The sequence below is a fragment of the Rissa tridactyla genome, chromosome 2 (genome assembly GCF_028500815.1).
Source record: "Rissa tridactyla isolate bRisTri1 chromosome 2, bRisTri1.patW.cur.20221130, whole genome shotgun sequence".
Taxonomy (NCBI): domain Eukaryota; kingdom Metazoa; phylum Chordata; class Aves; order Charadriiformes; family Laridae; genus Rissa; species Rissa tridactyla.
Genome location: NC_071467.1, coordinates 65,960,782 through 65,978,330, shown reverse-complemented (window position 1 = coordinate 65,978,330; position 17,549 = coordinate 65,960,782). Strand labels below are relative to the sequence as shown.

The 17,549-nt window shown below is 44.4% G+C and overlaps 1 protein-coding gene across 2 annotated transcripts in view; it reads right to left on the bottom strand.

Annotated features, from left to right (window-relative positions):
- Window positions 1–17,549, bottom strand: part of GLIPR2 (GLI pathogenesis related 2) — a 39,918-nt gene that overhangs the window by 20,963 nt on the left and 1,406 nt on the right. The window contains exon 2 of one of the 2 annotated variants that reach the window (XM_054191069.1): window positions 16,285–16,413. In XM_054191069.1, the coding sequence (XP_054047044.1) occupies window positions 16,285–16,311 (27 nt within the window). In that variant the 5' untranslated portion in view covers window positions 16,312–16,413. Of the gene's footprint in view, window positions 1–5,806; window positions 6,131–16,284; window positions 16,414–17,549 lie in introns of those variants that run through there. The other variant, XM_054191070.1, reaches the window with a different exon arrangement.

Sequence of the window (17,549 nt, the reverse complement as noted above, 5' to 3'; positions counted from 1 at the left end):
CATCCAACCTGACCCTGAATGTTTCCAGGGATGGGGCATCTACAACCTCTCTGGGCAACCTGTGCCAGTGTCTCACCACCCTCATTGTAAAAAATTTCTTCCTTATATCCAGTCTGAAAACAATATATTTAAAGGATCGAACAGGCACATTGCCCCTACACCAGCCCCTGGAAGGTAAAATTCCACCTAATCCCTGAAATCTTTAAACCTCTTGATTTCAATGTTCCTTCTGCAGCTCCTGTTGCTTACACACCGGCTCAGTGCTTGGGACCAAAAGAAAAAAGAGAGATTGAAGTATATGCAAGGAATTTACATGCATGCCCACACCCAGCGACTGCAGTTCCTTTGCATTTCTCCAGAAAGCCAGTGCCACACCTACAACATATGTCATGGACATCCCCTCCTGTGACCTGCCATGGGGGCAGTTGAGGGGAATATACTCCTCACAGTCATAAATCCTCATACAGCAGAGCTATAGAAGCTATAGAAGAACTATCGAAGTCTGAACACCAGAAAACACTTTTTTTCATTGTCAGGGTGACAGAGCACGGGCACAGGTTGCCCAGAGAGGTTGTGGAGTCTCCATCCTTGGAGATATTCAGCAGCCATCTGGACACGGTCCTGGGCAACCAGCTCTAGGTGGCCCTGCCTGGGCAGGCCTGTTGGACCAGATGACCTCCAGAGATCCCTTCCCACCTCAACCAGTCTGTGATTCTAAACTGAGGTCTGTTTGAGTAATAGGTCTTCATAAGGGAAAATTCAAGACCAGGTCATACCCTACCACAGTTCACGCCAAATCACCTTTTGAGGATCACTTGTTAAGTGCCCAACACATGCCAATGGCCCACAGAATTTACAAGTGTGATAAACACACACATAGGGTACAGTTAAGCATGTATTCAGTAACTTAACATCTGCCTGTCATAAACCATCATCAGAGCTGTCTCATGGGAAACAGTCCCCCCGTCCCTTGTATTTACATTTACAACAGGGCATGGAGACCTCAGCAACACATGCGACCCCATTTCAGCTTTGTGACACCCAGGTGTATATGAGGGGCCAGCCCTCACAGTCATCATTAGAAGACGGCTCCCAAACACTGCACCTACAATGGTAGCACGGCAAAGGTTCAGAAGGAGGGTTAACTTACCATTTCATGCAGCGCTGCAATGATCACGCTTAAAGCTGAGACCACATGATTTCTGTTCAAAGTGGAGATTCACTCAAGTAACTCAGTTCAGTCAACATTAAATGATAATACATAATGTTTGTGGTGGCCTTAAACAGGCCCGTATTTTCTTCCTCCACAACACCCCAGACTATCACCCCCTCATGCCTGCTTGCACAGGAGACAGTTCTGGACCAGAGCTGTTGGCCACCCACTTGGCCTCACCTCACCCCCCTCTGCAGGGCCACCCAGCCCAGCTCTGGCAGAGCTGCTGTTCAGACCTTCAAAGACCAGGCAGAACTTGGTTACATCTGCCTGTAAAAACATAACCTAGATATGCTCCAGCTAATCTTTCAGAGAACAACGTGGCCTCTACCAAAACAGCGATCTGAAAAAGCCTTCTGGTCCGTTGAGATATGTAATAAACAACAAAGCAGTTAGAATCAAGAGACTCATTTTCTCATACTTTTTGTTCTTGCAACTAAGGCAAATTCGAATCTAGACAAGACAAATACCATCAGCTGCACTGATAGAAAACTAAGGGTTTGAATGTTTTCACTGGATTCCAGTAATAAAAGCTTTCTTCCTGCTTAATTTTTTTTTTTTTTTTGACAAAGATTTCTTGGAAGATTCAGAAAGGAGAGCTGACGGTTTTTGATGTGCAGTTCTATGGCATGGGAAGTTTGGTAGGCATCTCGGTTACTAAAGACCGTCACATTCTGTCTTATTCTTTGTGAGCTCTTCATACTTGTTTTGGTATTTATCTGCCTTGTGCATGAGGAGCTAAGGCTACTAATCTCACAGTCAACGGGAGTAACCACGGTCGCACAGGGTGGCTGCTGCATTCTCCTCCTCTCCCCCGCCGAAGCCCTGATGGTTCAATAGCCAGGTCAAAATTGGTTCCAGAATACTGTTTGCCAAAGCCTGATGACGTCCCGCCAGATTTTCTCTATTTGACATTTATTGAACTTAAACCAAGTAATCTGTGTTTTCTACACACAAAACCTGGATTAATGTGATGTTTCAAAGGTCCTTTTCCCACCACACCTCCAGTTCAGTTCTGGTGTAAAGAGAAACACCCAATAACTTGTATTAATGATGGGTTCTGCAAATGCTCTGCTGTTACCAAACACGAATGCTCGGTTGCTTGTAGTTTAGGCTAATTAATTTCCTCTCTCCCCACCAGTCCTGTAAAACCAGCCAGCATGAAATGCAATGTCATTTTGGCATCTTGCGAATATCACATTTTTCAGAAAGCAAACAGGTCACTTCTCTAGGATGCTTGTACTTTTGTTACAACCTGCTACGGCTGTCTCCTACCAAGATGCTAAAGTGCAAGTTTGCACTTCAGATCAGCTGAAGATGTAGCTTGCTCCACGGAAAACACGACAGTCCTTTTTACTGTCCGAAGGTGCATCTTAAGAGTTAAAACCAGCACATGCTTCTAAGGAAGATTAAGAACAACACGGAAAACTGCACCAAGTTTGGTTTCTGTCTCTTTTCTTTTTGCCAAAGCCCCTTCTCGGTCCTTATTTTTGTACTGACTCAACAAGCAGCACAGTGGGTAACTCCCAGCTCTTTCTCTGGAGTCCCACCCACATTTGCAGAAGGGGGAAAAAAGAAAATAAAAGAAAACCAAACACTGTAAAAAGATAACCAATATTTACTGAGCCCGTCCTTGTCTTTGCCTGATAGCATCTGTCTGTACCCAGTAGCCAGAAGTCACAGGGCGATTCCTCTGCCGTCACCTCTGCCTATTTTTTAGGGAGTGAGCGAGGCGAGCTCCCATCCCCCACCCAGCAGGGCCAGAGGGGAAGCGGAAGAAATGAGACTTTTAGCAGCCTTTTTCTGCCACCATCCCAGCCTTTTCGGAGACACCCACCCTGCAGCAGAAACTCCCAGCGCTCCAGAGCGGAGGAGTGGAGCTGGCAGCCAGCTGCTTCCCGGAGCATCGCCGGCAGCTGCTGGAATATGGATATCCCCTCTGGGGCGAGGGCTGTCCGCAGGACCCCGGCCTCCGGCCGCCCGCAGCTGCGGGGTGTCAGAGCCCAGCCAACAACGGCAGGCTGAGCAACGGGGCAACAAAGAGCGGCCAGCTCACCCTCCCCTCATTTCCTGCAGAAAATACTCACCCCAGTCTTCTCGGGGCGGGGGAGCCTGCACCACCCGCTCATCCAAATGCTGTCCGAAAAGAGAAGACCAGGGGGAGCGTAGAGGGGGTCCCCGTGTTTGGCTTAAGTATTTACAGATGTTACGGCCATGGGAGGCGTTTTTCTAAACCCGACGAGGGAGTTTCAGTTTGAACTTGGTTTCAGCAGCCTGCAGCTTCCAAGGAAGAAAGCTGCGTCAGAGGTACCGATGTCTTCCGACACTCGGCTCCATTCAATGAAGCAAAAGCCATGCAAAGTCTCTAGCTCTGATACTTGCAACAAACATTGCTTCAAATATAATCCAACAGCGAGTAACAACACATTACTAGGGAACTTTTGTTAAAGAACTGAGATTTTCAGCAGCAGAATTTCTTTGCCTGAGGGTACTTAAGCCTCAAGATAAATTTACCGAAGACAAAAAGCTAAAGAAATTGCTCTGAAGAAATTTCTTGTAAAATAGGGGCCCCGCTTTACATAAATTAGAGCATCCTTAAATTTATGCCTCCACGTAATCTCTGCCTTAACCTTTCTGCCCCAGGAGAGGAGTGAGCACTCTGTTTTGAGGTCAGACAGATCCCAACCTGTTACGTTTCCATACATCCCAGTAGAGAGAAAAACCTGCCTGCATCATGTCCTCAAGAGTACTACAGCAGGAACATGAGGCATTTTACACAAAACACAGAGGAAGCGGTACGCCGTAAAATAGCTGCTCTCGCCCATTCAAAGGCAAACCACACTGAGTGATGTCAGACAGGAATTTAAAGACTTCGATGCACTGGAAAGGGCAGATGGGATTTAGTCAATAAACCAATTGTCAGGGCAGGATCTCAGTTTTACGATTCATCTAAAAATACTGCGCGCAGCTCAAAGACAGTAACCTGGACCCACTTTACCATTGATTTGAAAAGCATGACACAAGTCACAAAACATTTTTAAACTGTACTTAGATCTCAAGCTCTGTTTGTGTAACCGCTTAGGGATGCAAACATTACCCAAGCCTTGGCAAAAGGAGTTTCTGGTCTGTCATTGCTCCTAAGCGTGGAACAACCAACTAATGTGCAGTGATAAATACGCAGGAAATAACAAAGACAGTAATTGCCTTATGACTGTATTAGCAATTTGCAAACAGAAACTGTGCACGTATTAAAACAAGCGGAGATTTCATCATTTTGGGACTGGAGGTGCACACTGGATTTCTCTCTATTTCTTTTGCCCAATTGGCTTTGCTAATGTAACGTGCAGCTGCTACACTTACCGGGTATTTGTACTTTTTATGCTACTAGCAAGGAAGTGCTGAACTTGACACTTCTGAGCAACTACAGTTGTTAAAATTGCTGTAAGGTTATTTACTAAACCCCAATCCGCTTGAAAACACATGCAGCTTCCAGGACGTGGGGCCAAACCCACCCACTGGCAGCTATCTGGTGCTTCGCCTGGACTGGGTGTCACACCAGTAAGCCCTTTACGGTCACATTTGCAGACAGCTCTGATCACATCTAGGATGCTGACCTTTAAAAAAAGAAAAAGGAAAAAAACCTCAACACACCCGTGCTGAGGCCCATTAAAGTGTTACCCGCACAAAGATTTTCCTCAAGTTTCTCTGGAAGAGGCCTATGGTTTTGAGTGAATCAAGTACTAGGGTTTGCTGAGCGTGTCCTATACGTGCTGTTTACACACAGGACAGACAGACAATATGCCGCCAGGCTCTGATTTGTCACAGAAATAGCGTCCTAACCACAAGAACAAAAATAAACCCCCCGGTTTCCCAGCCGTTTCAGAAGATCGGCACAGATTTTCGCTCATGGCTCTAACAGGACAAAGATGCAGAAAGCCCTGGGCACGAGCTCGCTCTTCTTAAGGTCTCCGGCTCCTTGGCAGCTTCAGAGGAGTCTCCGCCAGCCGAGGCTCTCAGAGCAGGGCACGCAGACGGCCGGCGGCCGTGGGGAAAGGACCAGCAACGGAGCCAGTGGCAGGGAAAGGCTCCACAAATATCCGCACAGCTGGGGAGAAACTTAGGAGCTGAGCAAGGCTATCTATCGTCAGTTAAACGGTAACCAAATCTTAAATGTAAAGCCTCCCGACAGGAGGGGTGACAAAAACCATCCTCCCCACCCCACCCCCCCCCCCGCCTCAAAGCATCCTGCTGCCTATCTGAAAGGCAAGTAACTTTTGTCAGACAGCTAGACACACGATCATTTTAAAGCTACAGGGCTTATAATTATTTCATACTATCAGTTACATGTAAGCTGTATACAAAATACAACTGCCTCTGCATCATGCAGGTTAGGATGGGGGGGGTGTCGGTTTTTCTGGTCTTTTAACCTAACTCTGTGTCGGAGAGAAAGCTCCTCCCCGGCCATACCATGCACAAATGAAAGCAGCTTTCCCCGCAGAAAGCCACGAACGCTTTAGCAATGCTTTCCGAGCACAAAACCGGGCACGGATATTGCAAGAATACACAGCCAACTGCACGAAGGCATTCGCTCACCTGATTTTCCCATGATCAAGTGGTGTTGGGTGGTTTGTTTTTTTTTTTTTATTTTAATTTCACCTGATGCCTCCTCTCTTCACTGAGTTTCGCTGCTAAGTGCCGGGGTCGAAGCGTTGGCAATTTCAGAGCAACTTCTTCAGTCGCCGGCGACCGCTGCTGGAGAAAACTCAGCAGCATGAACCCGTTACCGCCCCTTCTTCAGAACTGGAGTAAGCCTGCCCATGCCTTATAAGGCATAGGGACACCGCTCTTTTTTTCTTAAAAAGATCCTGTTTAGGGTCAGGAGCTATTTATCCTCCACAGTAACCAAGCAGCTCCAAAACACCATATGGTTTCACATACCGATTTAGCTTAGTAATCGTGGCTGCCTTCTGATAAGCGGAGGCTGTGAGAAGAAATTCTGCTGACAAATAATTCTGCTGCCACAGCGGGCACAATCCATGAGGTTAATTCATACAGCTAAATACTTGTTAAAGTTTTACCCAGTTACTGTATGTAAAGTTGAAACAGGCAAGTGACAAGGCAGTTTGAAGTATAGCTACATTTTATGTCTAAAAAAATCCCTTTCTGCACTACATAACCTGTAGAAAGTATTAGTAAAATGCAACATAAGATTTTGCAGGTTAAACAGGAACTGTGCTCATTATTTATTTCTGTAAAAAGACTTGGATGTGCATACGCTTCATTTTATCTGCGCAAGCACAGTGTGCCACTGTTATCTTCACGCTACATCGAAATACCTCAAGCTAATCTGGCAAGTATTAACTACTTCAACTATGGTGAACACGATGCTTTGATTTGACTTCAGAAGTGCTGCACCTCTCCAAACAATAATTCAGTTACGTGTTTCCAACTTCCATCTTTCCTCGTCACAAAAAATCATCTGAGGCTAATCCTTCACAATTTTTCACAACGCCTTTCAAAATTTTGAGGTTCTACTTGGTTTTATGCCAAGTCCACTGGCTTAGCAGGTTTTAATTATCCTTTGTATGACTCTGGAGGCTGAGCTCCACGACAAGAAAAGAAAGGAAAACTCAGAAATAAAAAGATGTTGGGTTTGGTTTTCTTTTTCCCTTTTTAAACCAGTGGCAGCAGCAGGTGGGGAAGACAACATCCCTTCACTAACACATCGCTCCTCCTGAGGTTGCTTCACTGGCGAGGCTGAAACATCGTCCGAGGGGGGGTTACTGTCTTATCGCTGATGGGATCACCACCCAGAGGAGGAAACCGCAGAGTGTGAGATCACACTCATCTTCCCTTCGCTGGTAGCAAGGCAGGCAGCAGAGCAGGAGGAAGAGGTCAGAGAAGGTGCAGATGGAAATCTCTTCCCACTCCCTCTGCCCTGAGAGTGTTGGCTGCTGGCTGAAGAGCAGAGTGGAGAGCTGGAGCTGGTACTATCAATCAGAGCCCTTTATCTGGAGGTGAAAGCCGTTGCTTTATTTGCCTGCAGGAGTGAACAAACCACGGGCCTAGCCTCTAAAAATGCTCTGCTACACTTGAAATTCTGGGTTGCACTAGTCCTAGGACATACATCAGTGCTCAGCAATACCCTGTGCCACCCTATGGCCATGACAAGGAGTAGAAGGGAATTCAAATTTGCATAATTGGGAGTCTCTGGTATTTGAAACGTTCATTTATATCCTCATAGTTGATTGTTAAATTTTATACTGTTTATGTTTTAGATCTTTATAACATTCAGCTGCATTATAAAGCGTCATCCCCTCGGGACCTGGACTGCTACTAAGAAAGCAGTATCAAGATCTTCATAAGTGACCAGAGACACCTGCTTGTGATTTTCACAACATCCTGTGCAATCATAACTTGGAAAAGAGGGTTTCTCTAATCCAGCAAAAATCCAGTGTTACCTACAGGAAAAAAAATGGTGCTTTTCCTGATCAGAAAACAAGGAAATCAAAATCACTGCTCAGGCATGAAATACGAAAAGCATCAGTCCAAAGTAAATGCAATGACTCATCAGAGACTGGAAAGCAATGTAAGCTGAGATACACAAAAACAAAGAGGAAGAAGGGAGCTAGGCTTTTTTAGCATTTTAACATTAGCTGGTGAAATTTCCACGCTAACGACTATTGCTGATCTTATCAGATGAAAATTTGGAGGAAGTATGTACAGCAATAATTAAGAATGTAATCAAGTCTTTGAAAATAAGCCGTTAAATAAAAGCCACTGATAGGGAAACTTGCAAGCTGTAAATCATTAATATCTTTTTACCAATTTCAGGTAGTATCGAACATACTGGAATCTGAATGGAAACAAATGGGATTTCCCATTTGCTTTATGATGTATCAGAGCTCCTCCAAATGCGTGCTTGTTTAATTACTGCATGATCCCTTTACACAAAGAAAACACTAGGATGACATTGGTATTATCCAATAGTGGGCACTGGAAACTATTTTACAGGAACAGAAATGCCCTAACACAATCAGATCTTGAGTCCAGCATTCTGCCTCCTATAGCAACACCTACTAAACATTTCTGGAAAAGACGCACAAAAAGTACAATATGTGGATTGGCTCATTTTTAATTGTTCCATCTTTACGCTAAAAGGAAAACAGAGCAAAAACAGCTGGCTAGAAAAAGTAACACTTAACTACTAAAGACTGGTGTGATAAATACTCTTTCTGGAAATAGGTTATAGAGCACATAAGAAGGAAAAATGCAATTTGAAAGGAAGTGCTTGAATCACAACAATCAGGGAGTTTTAGAGCTAATTCATCTGCAGTACAGCTATTTCATCTGCATCCTGAAAGTCTGCGGCTAAAATTTTGGTGTCAAGCAAATATGTGACATTCAGATGACAAAACTGATTCCTTCTCCTACCCCGTCTTCCCTTTTCTCCCGCCAAAGCAAATCCATTTCACCTAGCCGCATCAACCCTTTCTCTTTACCTTCATGTGACTGACCCTAATGCTCGGAGTCTCATAACCTCCTCTGTTGCCACCATACGTAAACCCACGTCCTGCTTCACTTTCTTGTCTCCTCTGGAAGCTTCCTGCACCCCATCCCACCAGCGGTTTCTCTTCACTGTCCCCCAACACTGCCCTGTGTGACCTGCTGTTCACATTGTGATCAGCCCTGGGTAGCCACAGGCACTCTTGGGCTTCCCAACAGACTGCTTCAGGGCACGTGGACTCGGCAAGGCCAGTGTGGTGGAACTGGCAGTGTGAATTTCCAGGCCCAGCTGGGACTGTGCTGCTGCCTCTTGTCTCACAAAGCCACGTGTCTTCACAGACACGTGCTGACAGCCTCCATGTAGGCTCTCCAGTAGCTTCCACCAGGCAGACATATACAAATAAATCTGTAGAAGCTCAGGACTAGACAGATGTCTTTTTGACAGAGCAGGAAACCCCAGGCAGACCCCAGGTTACCTGTTGTCTTCCCAGAGGTCTGCCTGCACACAGCTGGGTACCAATCTCCACCTGGCAAGTGGAGATGTGGCAAGTGGACTGTCTGTTGTGAGGGCCCCAGTAGCACCACGGATTTCAGCCTGCGGGTTTCTGTTCCAGCAGCAGCGCAAGTGCTGCCTGTGCAGATCCGCACCTGCTTGCAGGCAGGTTCAGACACATTTAAGAAGGCCTGAGATGAACCTTTTCACATGTGCACGCTCTGATGGGTCCAGTTGATACAAACGCCTGTCATCATTAATGTTTTGAATCATTAATTCATTCCACCATTTGCTATGAATCAGGTACAATTAGGCTCCCGCACAGACCGAGACAACCATCTGACAGGGCTGTCATATGTAAGCCCTGCCAAGGAGGCGTGTATGCCTCCCAGCCTTCTTTTAAACACAACACTAAGCAGTTTCTCTGTAAGTCCAACCATACATACAAAACGTTTGTGAGTAAAACTAAATATAATAAATCTGTTCTCCCCAGAGACTCTTATCCAGTGACCCTAAGGACCAACAACATTCTTATGAATAGATCCTATATGAATAACATCATATATGGTGTGTTCAGTTCTGAGCCCCTCTGTACAAGAGGGACATTGAAGTGCTGGAGCGTGTCCAGAGGAGAGCTACCAGGCTGGTGAGGGGTCTGGAGACCAGGTCATATGAGGAGAGGCTGAGGGAGCTGGGCATGTTTAGCTTGGAGAAGAGGAGGCTGAGGGGAGACTTCATTGCCCTCTACAACTACCTGAAAGGAGGTTGGAGAGAGGTGGGGGTTGGCCTCTTCTCCCAGGTGAATAATGACAGGACCAGAGGAAATGGTCTGAAGCTGCGGCAGGGGAGGTTTAGGTTAGATATTAGGAGGAATTACTTTACTGAGAGAGTGGTCAGGCACTGGAACAGCCTGCCCAGGGAGGTGGTTGAGTCACCAGCCCTAGAGGTATTTAAAAAACGTCTAGATTTGGCACTTCAGGGCATGCTCTGAAGGGCAGAGATTGTAGGTTGTTGGGTTTTTTTTTTTTGGTTTTTTTTTTTGTATGTGTATCGTTGGACTCAATGATCTCAAAGGTCCTTTCCAACCATGAAGATTCTATGATTCTAAGAACCACGAGAGAACAATAAAATGATGCACCAGACTATCAATGCAAGTAGAAAACTGCATATTGAGGTAAAAGGAAAATGAGGCAAAAAATTATGGCACAATATTTGAGAATATTCCTCCTGTCCCAGTTGTGCCAGGCTTTGCTTGTGGGACCCAAACTGGTAATGCCGTTTCCCCTGTAATGTAATCCAGGCTGTGTAGCAGGTCACAAAAATTTAACTTTAACACAGCTGGATATGTTAATTTTTATTGCAAGAGGTGATATTCACCTCTGCTTTCTAGTTTGGCCATAACTCTCAGGTTCTGAAGAGACTGAAAAGAACTGAGGGTACAAAAGGGTGCAAGGGTACAAAAGCAAGGCTGTTTCTGCTGTTTGTCTTTTCTCAGCACTGTGCTGCTACTGGGCGGCCACATCCACAAAACCCTCACACAGAAAACAGGAGACTCTCACTGCAGAGTAGTCACTGACTTTAACTTCTTCCTACACATTGCAAGATAAAAGTAGCGCGTGATTAATCACCAACAACAATCTTAAGGGCTGGATTCAAAGCCAAGCGTTTAGGGACAAAACATGGGAATACTGTTGTCCAAAGGAGAGTGCGTCACGGGCACTGCCTTTCTCTCAAGGGGCCCAGCACCCTCCCCAGCTGACATTCTTCAGGCTCAGTCCTTGACCGTCTAGATGTCTGGGAGTACAAGTGCACAAATGTCACCAGAGCACGGCAGTGAAATGCCCACTTCAGCCTCAGGATGTTTCTCAACATGGGCCGAACTATTGGGGTTCCAGCTTCAGAAAAGGACCTGAGGAAAACCCTCAGCATGGTCGCTCTCAACTAGGTCCACGCAGGAGCTTCCATAAGAAGTGTCACTTCCCACCTCTGCAGATGCTCAGGGTGCTTCCTCTGCACCCTGCCACGGAGAAAGACGTGGAGCCCCGATCGCTCTACAAGGGGCAGGGGCAGCTCAGCCTCAGGGTACAGAGAGGCTAAGGTAAAGAGGCGGAGGAGAGGGTACCCTGGAAGGACTTCTGGCACAAAAAAAGGATCTGAGGGCATTCCAGAGAGAGTTTCTGTCAGTGCTACAAAGCTTTATCTTTCTCCTCCAAGGCTGCAGTGGGCTGAACCTGGTGCGTGGTGTTAGGACAGTTTACAGGCGCTCTGCTACAGCACAGTATCTCGGGCTGAGGTTAAACACCATTTTTCCCGGACCACTGCTCTGTGGCAATGATAAGAAAATGCCAATGACAGCCCAGGTGAGCACAAATACACACAGGAGTCAGGTGACGAGGCCAGCTGCTGACCTCCAGTGGAGGTACATCCATACATAAACACACTGACTCCACAGCATCTGCGGTTTCACCGCCTTGTACATAGCCCTGCAATCTGCTACTTTTCATATCAGATCCACATATGCAGCAACCTTTGTTTTATCAAAACCATCATCCTACTAACTGGAAGCACCTCCTGCTTAACAGACACATATTTAGCCATTACATTAAAATATCCTTGTATATGAACCATTTTATGAGTCAGAAAGTAAATTTGAGCAGTTACTCATGAATGAGATCACACGATTATGATAGGTCCTGAAAACGTCGGTTTAAATGTTCAGAAGAAGACAAAAAAGCACATCTGATATTGGGAATAACTAGAGAAGAAATAAAGAAGGCAGCAGAGAATGTGATTGTGGTACTGTTTAAACCTCTGATTTGCTTGTGCCTTGAATTTCACGGGCAGTTCTGGTTTCCTCATCTCCAAAAGAATAGAGCAGAAGCGGAAAAAGATCAGAGAACGGCAACAAGGGCATGGAAGCTTCATACGCGAAACAACAGAGCTTTGAGCAACCTGATCTAGTGGGAGGTGTCCCTGCCCACAGCAGGGGGGTTGGAACTAGATGATCTTTAAGGTCCCTTCCAACCCGAACCATTCTATGATTCTACGATTCTTCAGCCAAGAGAAGAGATCATGGAAAGGGAAGTTACAGACATTATTACAAGATGATGAGCAACACAGATGTCTAATGACTGTTGATTGTGTCCTCCAATACAAGAATTAGATGATATTAAAAGAAGTTTGTGGGAACAAGGTTAAAAAAAATGGATGTGGGATGCAGCAGAGAAGGTGATTTAGCAAGGAGTTTTTATTTTTGTATACATTGCCTCTTGTCCTACCAGCGGGCACTGCGGAGAAGTGTCTGTCTCCTTCTCCTTCATTCCCTCCCTTCAGATATTTATACACGCTGATAAGATCCCCTCCAGGCTGAACAGTCCCAGGTCTCTCAGCCTCTCCTCATAAGAGAAATGCTCCAGTCCTGTAATCGTCTTTGTGGCCCTAGACTGGACTCGCTCCAGTACGTTCATATCTTTCTTGTACTGGCAAGCCCTGTAAAGACTTACCAGTGAAGACTGAGGCACAGAAGGCATCGACTACCTCAGCCTTTTCTGCGTCCCGTGTCACCAGAGCCCTGCTGCGTTCAGCAGTGGGCCACATTTTCCCTGGTCTTCTTTGTGCTGTTTATGTACTCTTAGAAGCCTTTCCTGTTACCCTTCACATCCCCCACCAGATTCAAGTCCAGGTTGGCCTTGGCTTTCCTAACCCTACCCTGTAAGACCAAACAGCATCTCTGTCATCCCACTGGGTCACCTGCCCTTGCTTACATCTCCTGTACGTTTCCTTATTATGTCTGAGTTCAGTTAGAAGGTCTATGTCTGCTCCTCCATGTCACTCCTCCATCATCTCCTCTCTAGCAGCTTTCCTACCTGACCTTTACATCAGGCTCTTCTCTTCACAATTCCCCGGCATGAATTTCATTTCCATATTAGTGAGCCATTCAGGTCCTCAGATATAAACTCCAGCAGCATTACATCTGTGTTCCTCACACAGCTTTGGTTCAATCTTCATACTCCTGAAGAGTGCCGTTTACCACCCTGGGGCTATGCCTGTCTTAGCAAGTAGTTCATCACAGCAGGGTCAGATCTGTAAGGAGAAACCTGATGTCCAAGCTAAATGTTTCATTGAGTTTCATCTTGACTTAAGACTAGCTCAAGGCCAGCAGCATGGAATGAATACCCAACAGCAACTGTAGCATGTCAGATAAACTCCTAGAGCAAGTCTCTGGCTATATTCGATCCAAAAAGAATCCATTTCACACCCAGAGACAGTTCCATGGTGCAAACTAATGAGTGCCAGAATGCGAACTCAGATGGGCACTGGAATGTCATCTAGCCTGCTTTTGCTGATCTCCTTCTATTGTTGATTCTGTGTCCTCATAATTTCATCCAACACTCTTGGCAGAGTCTTGACTTACCTCACTGGTACATGCAATGAGTTTGCAATGACACTGCTCATCTACCTTGTCAGCTAACAACATTAGAGTTGATTTTCCTTAGGCAAGATTTCTCTGGCATTACTGTGTTGTGTTTTCCTTCCTTTGACTACAGAAACACAATTAAATCAAGGAAAAGTCAAGCTAATAAATCCAGAAAGAAAATACGATTTTTGTTCAATTATATTTTTAGTACTTTTCCCCTCAATAAATATTTTTCCCTTAACAGTCTTCCAATACACTGGATTTTAGATAAAACAAGCGTGCTTCCAAAAAAATTCCCAGCAACCGCTGACACCAAGAACAAGGGCACCGCTTATCACTAGCAGTTGAATCATTGTACTGAAGTTGATAAAACGTTACTGGAAGTAGGCATCTGAGCAGGACGCACCGCCCACAGGCATCTCTGCAATGACAACAAGAAGGTTCTTCCCAACACCTAATTTTTTGTTCTTCTTTCCTTCCACACTTCCAAACAAATTGCAAAGCCCTCCTTGTGGAGGAAAGGGCTAATCAAAGAAGCGTGAGGAAAACAGATGCTAATTCCATAGGACAACTTGCGGAAAAAGGAGTCCAGTACTCCGCTAGGGCACTTCCCTGGCTGCACATCTCACTGGTGACACCACCAGGAGGAACATGTCCCTCTGTCACTCAGCTTTGCTTGCCTTCTCAGGGGGACTCCAGGGAGTAGAGGGGTGTCACCCCTCACCCCTGTGTCTGGACGTCAATGCTGGGGCTGGACTGTTTGGCTTGGCAGGCAGAGCAGTCTAATGGTCTGGCAAACTCTACCTGCAAGTCCTACTGCTTTCATAAAAGAAACAGTAAGGGCAGCCTGGTCCAGACTGTCCTTTCACAGTTCCTGGTCCAGACTGTCCTTTCACAGTTCTTCTAGTCCTGTTAAAAGCCCCCCTTAAAACTGTGTACTTGGAAGTAGTGTACCCTGAGGCAAAAAAAAGAAACTGTGAACAAGTAACAAAATTGCACATGCGTGTCAGGTCTGTTGTGGATCTTCATTCATACCTCCCGGTTCAGGGATCTTGCCTTCATCTGTTCGTGCTGCTCAAAGCTCTGCCACCGCAATTTTACGCCGTAGCATTTGTCCTGGCTTATCTCCTGGCTATGCTGCTTTCTGCCTCTCCCATTCCTGCACGAGGCTCCTACCATTCCTTTTTTTTTTTTTCTTTTCTTTTTTTTTTGGTATGAATCAATCTGAACCAACTTTTCCGCCAGTCTGCAGTTCTCTGCAAACCTTTTAGATTGACTCACCTTCAGAGAAACTTTTCAGATGCTCCTGTCCTACTTAGTGCCAGCTCTCAGTTTTAAAGTTGTAGGATTGTGGGAATTCCAGCTATTGCTTTTTCTTTTTTTTAAAGGTTGCCTTCTAGACCACTTGCTTGTAAAGAAAATCCTGACAGTGTCACCCGTAAGAAACAGATGGCAATTAATTTATTTTTAAATAACATAGGCATCAACCTATTCTCAAGAAACTTACAATTTCTGAACATTGGGAGATGATAAATCAAATTGGAGTGTTATCTTTCTTTTCTTCATTGATACTCAGCAAGTGCTTCCCCCCCGCCAAATTCTGTCCCATTGTCTTTTCACTCAGAACCCTCTAAAGGAATCCTTGCTAACATTCAGTTCATTTTCTTGGCTCTGTCAGCTCATGTATGTACCTGTATTTTCAATATGCTTTTTTCAAGACTCAAGGTCCTGTATAGATAGCACGTTTGACTGAAAACATCATATTTTATAACTATTTATATAATTTTAATGACTTTTTTCTATTACTTAAAATAATACTCCATCAAATAATGTACAGCCAATATTGAAGCTGACAAAAATTAAATTGTGTTTTGAGTCTTCCATGTGGATTTTATACAGGATACTTTGTTTTTCCTATCTTTTTGTTTTGTCTGGTATAATTCCAAAGGCATTATTTCAATTTTTATTTTTCAAACTAGGTTATCTACAAGTGACTGCATTCAGTCTCACCAGTGTTGTTCAGCACTGCCCATGAGCAGTACCTTCCATTTCCCTTTTTTCTTCTTTGCCTCTTAATTAGCACTTCTAAGACATGGATCATCATGCGTAATTTGAATACTACTGATACTGTTTTGCAAAATCCTAAAAATGACCAGCGTTAAAAGTTTGTGCGTAGGTAACGTCAGGCAAGAAGGCAAAGAGAATTCCCTAAATCTCCGAGATCAGCTGGAGCTGGAGCCTGTACTACCACCTTTAGGCTGTACTACCACCCATCGGCTTAAAGTAGAATCTACAAAAGCAGCAGCGGACAAAGCCTCTACTCGGCTGCTGCAGCACAGCCTGCCACCGTAACCTAGCTCCTACGAGGCTCTCAATCCCCACGGCTGAAGATTCCTCATTCCTGATGGATTTAGCTGCAGTGGCTAGACAGATTACTAACCCCCGTTACGGAAAAAGAGTATCCTCTTTGACCATAGCTAAATGTGACAGGGATTTTGGCTTTTCAAGGCAGAGTTTCTGTCTGGGCATATGGTATCTTCTCGGTAGCTGGTCCATGACTAGAATTTTTTCCTACAAAAAACTGAGGGAGCGTGAAAGTGTCATCACTTGAGATGTTTGGGGTTTTTTTTGGTAAGAGAACCTTAAAATATTTACCATTTTCAAATGTAAAGTTATCTTCATAGCTGTAGATACAAGTTGTCTTGCTCTTCTTTCTCGTTCTGGAAGATGTTTCACTCAGGATCACTCTCTACAGGTCAAGATCTTAGTATTTGGAAACAGTTCCTGTGCAGGACAGAATCCAAATTAAGCTTGCTATATCCTTCTGTAATTTCTTTAGGTTTTATAGCACCTGCAGTAGCATTGCTTGAGTAGAAGAAAATGTGTAGGTCCAAAAATAATTACATACAAATATCAATCTTTTCATGCCTACTTCAGGCATAGTTTATCATATTACCTAAATATTTAGGTAAGACAGATCACATTTATTTTTGTCCAGGAGCTATGAAAAATGTGGACCTCTGAATGTTACTCAGTCCATCCTGCGTATCTTGCGAATGGAGCTTTTGTTATAGGTATCTATCTTTTTACATCTTACAGTAAACAGCTGTCTTTTAGTAAGCTGCAGCATTAGTTTCAATTAGACGCTTGCCTAAAAGGTACCTAAGAATATAAAAACTTCTAGTATTATCTCCGCTAACATAACTTTAAAATTTTTGCTTCACATCACAGAAGAAAAGATTTGCATGTAGACTCTTTTGTTGGTATTAAACATGAGCTTGTTTCATACACTCAATAACCAACCCTTAGCAGCGCAGCTCATTAAACATAACGTCTTGCTTTACATCAGTTCTATCTATCTGAAGAGTTCTTCATGTTAAAAACAAGTAAATTGCACTATTGTTACCAGTTTCATACCTCAGAACCCAAGCAAGAGGAGAAAGATAAACATTGTACAGAGAAAGATACAAGTACAGCTTTCTGGGCATACGAATATCGCTATCCATGGATTTCGAGATTTAGATTTTATTTGCAGCTGGCAAAAGTAGTAAATATTGAGCCTAATTCATAATATAGTTATTACTGGTTTTACACTAATACAAGGTAACAACGGCAGAGAGAATAAAGGAATATTCTATGAGTCTTTCTTTACTGAGTGTGAACACTTGGGATTTTTTTAATGCCATTCGTGCTTGGTGAGACTGACCATGAACAAGGAGACAGCCAAGGTCATTCAAATTCAACAGCAGACTGCACGTGTGGATCTTGTCAGTATTATGAGAATGCCTTAGTTTTATAACTTTTCTAGACTACCGTTCACATATGAACTGTCACCTTGTTATTCTGTATCATGTATTTTAAAAGCCACAATTTATTTATTGTCTGTACTTTTATAGCATTTCCTTAATAAATCTTCCATG